General features: G+C 30.3%; 1 protein-coding gene and 1 pseudogene across 1 annotated transcript; one reads left to right on the top strand and one right to left on the bottom strand.

The window, feature by feature from the left end:
• Window positions 1-115: 115 nt before the first annotated feature.
• On the bottom strand, window positions 116-838 carry LOC119614842 (annotated as a pseudogene).
• A 344-nt stretch (window positions 839-1,182) lies between these two features.
• Window positions 1,183-4,806, top strand: LOC119614841 (FACT complex subunit Ssrp1-like). Its single transcript, XM_037970948.1, is given in 6 exon segments — window positions 1,183-1,374; window positions 1,449-1,464; window positions 1,467-2,394; window positions 2,453-3,068; window positions 3,972-4,442; window positions 4,502-4,806. Coding segments are annotated over 6 exon segments (2,214 nt in total). The 5' UTR covers window positions 1,183-1,323; the 3' UTR covers window positions 4,634-4,806.
• The last annotated feature ends 4,742 nt before the right edge of the window (window positions 4,807-9,548 follow it).

Raw genomic sequence — 9,548 nt, 5'->3', positions numbered from 1 at the left:
TGGAATTCTTTCCCGTATAACTAAAACTATCAAATTGTTAAACTTTTATTTTTTACAAAAACCTTTTATATTTAGTAATTTTACAAAAAAATCATATTTATTATCAAAACTTTCCAACTTAAAACTACGATTTATTATCTTGCGTCACTAAAGCATCCTGCAACGATAACAATCACTAGCAATCTTCCATTTATCATCCTGAGCTGTTATAATAAAAGTCTGTTGAAAAGGTTTCATCGGCTGATCAGTATACTTCACAGTGCCGCCGGCCTGTATTAAATAGGTTAATTGTCCGGCCACAGCCTCATCCACAATAGGTTGAGCATCCAAGGTGAAATAGTATGTTCCGAAGTGGGCAATTCTATAAGTATTTCTGTATATTGTCTTTGCCGGAGGCACCATTGCCATTCCACCAAAAAGACCATTATCCAAGTAGAAGGCGGTTCATTTGCTGTAGTTAGTTAGTTAAAATTATAGTTTTTTATATTTTTTTGCACCCATAAATACCTACATGTCTTCTTTTATCAAAAGATTGATAATATAATTTGGTAAATCCTCAGCCGTACGACTGCAGGCTTCCACTTTTGATTTCATTTCCTAGATATTGTGAAGAAACTTAAATGAATTAGTTTATTAAGGGTTTTTGGAGTTTGTTTTATACTTACATTGTCCATTTTTCTTTAATTTTCTTAAAATTGTTTAATAATTCCTTAAAATTTCTTTAATTTGTGTAATTTTTTATTGTTTTTGTTAATTTTTCAACATGTTTTTCTTTTGCTCACAGTATTGCCAGCTTTAAATTTCGTAAACATAAACAAAGCCGGTTTTTCACTCTCTCTCACACATACTTTTAAAAAGCTTGCCATATTTTTTTTAAACATATTTTTGCGATTGAAAAGTTTTTATATAACATTGTTTTTTAATAAATTAAATTTAAAAATATACTTTTAATTTTACTGGAAAATTTAATATAAAATAAACTTACCTTTATATCTTTTTTGCATTTTTTAAAGCAGTTGTTTGTTTCGCTTTACGTTATCATCTGGCAGCTCTCTGTTGCAAAAATGCCTTTACAGGTCTTCTTCTTTTTTTCATTTGCCATTCATTATTGCTATGATAGCAAATTTGACATTTTGGCAAAGAAAGAAAACAGCTTTTTTTCGCATCATTCTCTTGTCATTCCTACTCTTGGGCGCACAAAAAAGCGTTGTTTTTTTGTCTTTTGGAATAAAACGCATGCCGGTTTCTAGAAAATAGACAAAAAATATAGGAAATAATTAAATATTATTCAAATCTACAACAGTTGCATTATAATTAAAAACTATGAGCGATACTTTGGAATATGATATTTCGGCAGAAGTCAGAGGAGTAATGGTAAGTGTCATGACAACACAATGTGTGTTACAAATTTTTGTGTAATTCTTTATGTTTTATTTGTTGTTTTTCAGACTCCCGGACGTCTAAAATGACCGAACAACAAATTGTTTTCAAGAATAGCAAAACGGGTAAAGTGGAGCAAATTCCAGCCGATGACATAGATTTAATTAATTCCCAGAAATTTGTGGGCACTTGGGGTTTGAGAATCTTTACCAAGAATGGTAATTTACATCGTTTTGTCGGCTTTAAGGATAGTGAAAATGAAAAGCTGGGCAAATTCATTAAGAAAACCTATAATCAGGATTTGGTGGAAAAGGAAATGTGTGTCAAGGGTTGGAATTGGGGTACAGCCAAGTTTCAGGGTTCTGTTCTTAGTTTTGACAAAGATCACAAAACCATCTTTGAAGTGCCCTTGTCACATGTTTCACAATGTATGACTGGTAAAAATGAGGTAACTTTAGAATTTCATCAGAATGATGATGCTCCTGTGGGTCTAATGGAAATGCGTTTCCATATACCCATAGTGGAGTCGGCTGAGGATGATCCCGTGGAGACATTCCAAACAAATGTTATGAACAAAGCCTCGGTTATATCTGCTTCGGGTGATGCTATTGCTATATTCCGCGAGATTCATTGTCTGACGCCCAGAGGTCGTTATGATATTAAAGTTTTCTCTACCTTCTTCCAACTGCACGGTAAAACTTTTGATTACAAAATTCCCATGGATTCAGTGCTGCGTTTGTTTTTATTGCCTCATAAGGACAATCGACAAATGTTCTTTGTTTTGTCTTTGGATCCTCCCATAAAACAAGGTCAAACACGTTACCACTATTTGGTTTTACTCTTCAGTCCCGAAGAGGAAACTTCAATTGAATTGCCTTTCTCGGAGGAAGAATTAAAAGAGAAATATGAGGGTAAATTGGAAAAAGAGATATCGGGCCCGCTCTATGAAGTCATGGGCAAGGTAATGAAAGTTTTAATAGGACGCAAGATTACAGGACCCGGCAATTTTATAGGGTAAGTTAGAAAACAAACTAATGCATAGAACATACTTATTTTACTGTTCTTTATATAGACACTCCGGCACCGCTGCTGTGGGCTGTTCCTTTAAAGCTGCCGCTGGCTATCTCTATCCCTTAGAACGTGGTTTCATTTACATCCACAAGCCACCCATACACATACGTTTCGAGGAAATTGCCTCGGTTAATTTTGCCCGTAGTGGTGGTTCAACACGTAGTTTTGATTTTGAAGTAACACTCAAAAATGGCACCATTCACATTTTCTCCTCCATCGAAAAGGAAGAGTATTCTAAACTGTACGATTTTATTAGTCAAAAGAAACTGCATGTTAGCAATACGGGTAAAGATAATAAGGGCGGCTATAAGGATGTTGATTTCGGTGATTCGGATAATGAAAATGAACCCGATGCCTATTTGGCACGTGTTAAAGCTGAAGCACAAGAGAAAGATTCCGATGATGATGAGGGTTCAGAAGAAGAATCTACCGATGAAGATTTCAATCCTACCGGTGACGTATCGGATGTGGCAGAGGAATACGATTCAAATGCTCAAAGTGATTCGGATGATTCAGATGCTAGTGGCAAAGGTAGTGGCAGTGATGGTGGTGGTGAGAAGAAGCATAAGAAGGAGAAGAAAGAGAAAAAAGAAAAGGTGGAGAGAAAACAGAAATCGGTGAGTGTGAGAAACATTTTCTTTCATTGAAATATTTAAAAACATTTTCTGTAGAAAACATTTTCTATAGAGACTTTCTCTACAACAAAAGCGTCTATTTTAGAGAGACTTTCTCTAAAGAAAGTGTCTCTTTTATAGAGAGTTTTTCTATAGAAAAAGTCCCTCTTTTATATAGACTTTTTCTATAGAAAAAGTCCCTCTTTTATAGAGACTTTTCTACGGAAAAAGTGTCTATAGGAATAGTATCTCTTATGTAGAGACTTTTTCTATGGAAAAAATGTCTCTTTTGTAGAAAACTTTTTCTATAGAAAAAGTGTCTCTTTTGTAGAGACTTTTTCTATAGAAAAAGTGTCTCTTTGTAGAGACTTTTTCTATAGAAAAAGTGTCTCTTTTGTAGAGAATTTTTCTATAGAAAAAGTGTCTCTTTTGTAGAGAATTTTTCTATAGAAAAAGTGTCTCTTTGGTAGAGACTTTTTCTATAGAAAAAGTGTCTCTTTTGTAGAGACTTTTTCTATAGAAAAAGTGTCTCTTTTGTAGAGACTTTTTCTATAGAAAAAGTGTCTCTTTTGTAGAGACTTTTTCTATAGAAAAAGTGTCTCTTTTGTAGAGACTTTTTCTATAGAAAAAGTGTCTCTTTTGTAGTGTCTATTTTGTAGAGACTTTTTCTATAGAAAAAGTGTCTCTTTTGTAAAGATTTTTTTTTATAGAAGTATTCAAATAAAACATTCGATTAAAATTTCGAATAAAAATTTATTCGAATAAAAATTATTTGATAAACATTTATTCGAATAAAATTTTTTCAAAAAAAAAAATTTATTTAAATAATAATTTAGAATTATTCGTATCAAAATTTATTCGAATAAAAATATACAAAAACATAAAATTGGTTTCCTTTTTTTTCAGAAAAAACCCACCAAAAAGAAAGATTCCAACAAACCCAAACGAGCCACCACCGCCTTCATGTTGTGGCTCAATGATACACGTGAACAAATCAAAAAAGACAATCCTGGTATAAAAATAACTGAAATTGCCAAAAAAGGCGGTGAAATGTGGAGAGAACTAAAGGATAAATCCAAATGGGAAGAAAAGGCAGCCAAGGATAAACAAAGATATTTAGACGAAATGAAAGACTATAAACCAACAGCCGATGACAGTGATGATGAGGAGAAAGACAACACCAAAAGTAGTAGTAAAGCGGCAAGCAAAAAACGTAAAAAGGAAGCATCACCCACCAAAAAGGCGGCAAATACCTCAGGATCATTTAAATCTAAAGAATATATATCAGAGGATGATTCATCATCATCGGAGGAAAGCAAGAAAAAGAAAGATAAATCTGGCGAGGAAGATTCAGAGCCAGAAAAGAAGAAGAGTAAAGTGAGTAGAGTTTGTGGAGTTTTGATATTTTTTTATTAATTTAAATTTAACTTTTTTAGAGCGATAAATCTAAATCGAAGGGCGATAAAAAACAAAAGAAACCAGCCAGTGAGGAGGAAGAGGATGAAGACGATGAGGAAGAAGCCTCCGCTTCTGAAGAAGAATCTGAGGAAGAAGAGGGCAGTGATTAATTTAAAAACTCCCTTTAACACTAACTTTCCTCCTAATCATTCATCTGTCGTCGTATTTAATGTTATTTTTAATAAAATTCTATGTTAATTTAGTCTTATAAGTCTGTAGGATTTGTTTTCTTGATGAAAATTAATTGCTCTAATCGCTTCACATTTGAAAAGCGTTGAAAATACAAACTTTGTTTATTACTTTTTTTTGTAAACTACAAAATAAATTTATGATTTTTTAAGACATAATTTAAAAATCGATTTTATCTTAAAATATGTGTTCTATATTAACATTTCAAATTCTAATTAGCTTTTACTTAGTTCAGAGATGTTTTTGAACTCATAATTAAACATTTTATTATACTTCTGCTACTGTTTTTCAATACAATTTGTTTTTTATGATTTAACTTAATGTTTATTAAGTGTTTTTTTTTTCCTCAAAAAAACAATCAAATTGTAATTAGTTATTGTTATTGTCACTTTGATCTCCATCAAATTTCTGAACTGAAATTACAATAACCTTTTTCAAGTTTTTTTTTTCAAGAATTATGATTCATATTCTGTTACTTTTTTGAAAACACTACCTTAACCTGTTATACTCCACATTAAAGCACCCACCAAAAAAAAAAAAAAAAAAAAACAACTTACAGGGTAATAAAACTTTATGTCTTACAAAGGTTTAATGAAAATAAATAAAAATTTTCTTATTACAAACGATGGGTATAATAAACTCATAAATTATAAACTGAAGTTAAAGTTCGAAAGAAGTAAACAAAAACTGCCAATACGACAAACTGACTCCAATAAGCTGGAGGCTGTTTTTGTGTTTTTTTCAAAAAAAAAATTTACAAAAAAAAAAAAAAAAATAAGTAACACTTGTCACCAAATATTAAAAAGCAATTGTTAGGTGAATATACGTTTTACTGACCCCAATACACACTTTTTATTAAGAAAAATGAAACGAAAGTAAATTGGGAAAGAAAACAGAAAACTTCTTAACACAGGAGACACTTTTTCTAAGGAAATAAACTCCTCAAAAAGAAGATTCTTTAACGAACATCTTCAAAAGGTCTTTTTAGAAAAGATTTTTTTGCTATAGAAAAACGACTATCTCTTTAATACAGACTTTTTATAAAGAAAAGAAGTGTATTTTTTTACATACTTTCTATGGAAAAAGTGTCTCCTTCATAGAGACTTTCTATAGAAAAAGTGTCTCCTTCACAGAGACTTTTTCTATAGAAAAAGTGTCTTCTTTACAGAGACTTTTTCTATAGAAAAAGTATCTTCTTCACAGATACTTTTTCTATAGAAAAAGTGTTTCCTTCACAGAGGCTTTTTCTATAGAAAAAGTATCTTCTTCACAGAGACTTTTTCTATAGAAAAAGGAGACACTTTTTCATAGAGACTTTTTCTATAGAAAAAGGAGACACTTTTTCATAGAGACTTTTTCTATAGAAAAAGGAGACACTTTTTCATAGAGACTTTTTCTATAGAAAAAGGAGACACTTTTTCATAGAGACTTTTTCTATAGAAAAATTGTCTCCTTCATAGAGACTTTTTCTATAGAAAAGGTATCTGCTTCATAGAGACTTTTTCTATACAAAATGGAGACACTTTTTCTTCATAGAGCCTTTTTCTATAGAAAAAGTGTCTCCTTCATAGAGACTTTTTCTATAGAAAAAGTGTCTCCTTCATAGAGACTTTTTCTATAGAAAAAGTGTCTCCTTCATAGAGACTATTTCTATAGAAAAAATATCTCGTTCAGATGCTACATAGAGACTATTTCTATAGAAAAAATATCTCGTTCAGATGCTACATAGAGACTTTTTCTATAGAAAAAGGAAGACACTTTTTCATAGAGACTTTTTCTATAGAAAAATTGTCTCCTTCATAGAGACTTTTTCTATAGAAAAGGTGTCTGCTTCATAGAGACTTTTTCTATACAAAAAGGAGACACTTTTTCATAGAGACTTTTTCTATAGAAAAAGTGTCTCCTTTATAGAGAATTTTTCTATAGTAAAAGTGTTTCCTTCTTAGAGACTATTTCTATAGAAAAAACATCTCCTTCAGAGACCTTTTCTATAAAAAAGTGTCTGCTACATAGAGACTTTTTCTATAGAAAAATTAGACACTTTTTCAAAGAGAAAATGTTTCTGATTCAGACTTTTTCTATACAAAAGGTGTCTGCTTCATAGAGACTTTTTCTATAGAAAAAGGTGTCTCCTTCATAGAGACTTTTTCTATAGAAAAGGTGTCTTCTTCATTAAGACCTTTCTATAGAAAAAGTGTCTCTTCACAGAGACTTTTTCTATAGAAAAGTCTCACTAGCAGCGACACATTTTCTATAGAAAAGTCTCACTAGCAGCGACACATTTTCTATAGAAAAGTCTCACTAGCAGCGACACATTTTCTATAGAAAAGTCTCACTAGCAGCGACACATTTTCTATAGAAAAGTCTCACTAGCAGCGACACATTTTCTATAGAAAAGTCTCACTAACAGCGACATATTTTCTATAGAAAAAGTCTTACTAACAGCGACACATTTTCTATAGAAAAAGTCTCACTAACAGCGACACTTTTTCTATAGAAAAAGTTTCACTATTAGAAACACTTTCTATTCAGAGAAGTTTTTGAAAATTTTAATTTTTTTCATAATTCAGTGTTAACACACTTTTAATGGACTCATCATTTAACGGCTGTCTATTAACGATTGTCAAAAATGACATAATGAAAGTAACACGTACTGTTAAGTCGTTTAATAATAGTACGATTTATATCTTTTATTGTTTGTTTAAGGAAATAAACAATAAAATAACAATTTGTAAAAAAAAGTCAAGTTCGTTGCTTAAATCTTTTGTTTTGGCCGTATAAATCTAGGAATGTTTGTAAACAAATATGTTATAAGTTCACACTTTACGAAAAATTAAAATGTTAATAAATTCCTGCACATTTGCGTATTTTATTGAATATTTTTTAATTAATTTTTTAAGCAAATTTTATTAATTGCATTGTCGACACTTAATAATTTGCATTTGCACGACATTTATAGAAATAACATGTGAGAGGTACTTTTTTTTAAATTTCGTTTTTATTCCAAATTTGGTGACAAATTGTCGAAAATGTAAAAATATGTCGGTTATCAATTGTAAATTCTTGTTAATAACAAATAATTTACAAAGAAAAATACAATTTTTTCTGATTTGCATTTCGAATTTTAAATTGAATTTGTTTTTCTTAAAAAGTTCATTGTTTTAACAATTTAATTATAAATAACTCGTACGTTTAACTACAATTAAAATTTTCAAATACTTATTGATTATGTTAAATAATTAACAACAAAAGCTTGAGTTTTTTTTTTTTTGATTTTAATTTTATTGTTAAAATGTCATTAATTTAACAACGAAACAATAAATGACGGAAGATAAAGTGTTAAATGACTCTGGGGTCAATTTGCTTGTTGTTGCAGTTGTTGTGTGTAAAAGTAACATTTTTTTTTTTCAAATCATAAATATTATTTTCGGATCAATATCATTTGGGCATGATGATAATAAACAATATTTAAATGAGATCCATTCATGAAACATTAATTTGTTGAAAAGTTCAATTACCAGTACTTGAACTTTAGTTGTTTATTAAAATAAAAAAAGTGTTTTAATTTTTGTTTAAATTGGAATTATTCATGAAATAATTTTGCAATTTTGACAAAATTTATGGAATATTAAAACAAAATTGACAATTCAAAAAATTTCAAGAAAAGAGACACTTTTTCTATAGAAAAAGTGTCAACAAAAGAGACACTTTTTCTATAGAAAAAGTCTCTACAAAAGAGACACCTTTTCTATAGAAAAAGTCTCTACAAAAGAGACACTTTTTCAATAGAAAAAGTCTCTACAAAAGAGACACTTTTTCTATAGAAAAAGTCTCTACAAAAGAGACACTTTTTCAATAGAAAAAGTCTCTACAAAAGAGACACTTTTTCTATAGAAAAAGTCTCTACAAAAGAGACACTTTTTCTATAGAAAAAGTCTCTACAAAAGAGACACTTTTTCTATAGAAAAAGTCTCTACAAAAGAGACACTTTTTCAATAGAAAAAGTCTCTACAAAAGAGACACTTTTTCTATAGAAAAAGTCTCTACAAAAGAGACACTTTTTCTATAGAAAAAGTCTCTACAAAAGAGACACTTTTTCTATAGAAAAAGTCTCTACAAAAGAGACACTTTTTCTATAGAAAAGGTCTCTACAAAAGAGACACTTTTTCTATAGAAAAAGTCTCTACAAAAGAGACACTTTTTCTATAGAAAAAGTCTCTACAAAAGAGACACTTTTTCTATAGAAAAAGTCTCTACAAAAGAGACACTTTTTCTATAGAAAAAGTCTCTACAAAAGAGACACTTTTTCTATAGAAAAAGTCTCTACAAAAGAGACACTTTTTCTATAGAAAAAGTCTCTACAAAAGAAAAACTTTTTGTGACTGTGTTTCTATAGAAAATGTGTCGCTGTTAGTGAGACTTTTTCTATAGAAAATGTGTCGCTGTTAGTGAGTCTTTTTCTATAGAAAATGTGTCGCTGTTAGTGAGACTTTTTCTATAGAAAATGTGTCGCTGTTAGTGAGACTTTTTCTATAGAAAATGTGTCGCTGTTAATGAGACTTTTTCTATAGAAAATGTGTCGCTGTTAGTGAGACTATTTCTATAGCAAAAGTGTCGCTGTTAGTGAGACTATTTCTATAGAAAATCTGTCGCTGTTAGTGAGACTTTTTCTATAGAAAAAGTGTCGCTGTTAGTGAGACTTTCTATAGAAAAGTGTCGTTGTTAGTGAGACTTTTTCTATGGAAAAAGTGTCGCTGTTAGTGAGACTTTTTCTTGTCTCTACAAAAGAGACACTTTTTCTATAGAAAAAGTCTCTACAAAAGAAAAACTTTTTGT

This window comes from Lucilia sericata, unplaced genomic scaffold (assembly GCF_015586225.1).
Source record: "Lucilia sericata isolate MDLA Ls3-8-SP2 unplaced genomic scaffold, ASM1558622v1 Contig003497F_arrow, whole genome shotgun sequence".
Lineage (NCBI taxonomy): Eukaryota > Metazoa > Arthropoda > Insecta > Diptera > Calliphoridae > Lucilia > Lucilia sericata.
The sequence above is the reverse complement of the archived record's forward strand: the minus strand, read 5'-3'. Positions and strand labels throughout refer to the sequence as shown.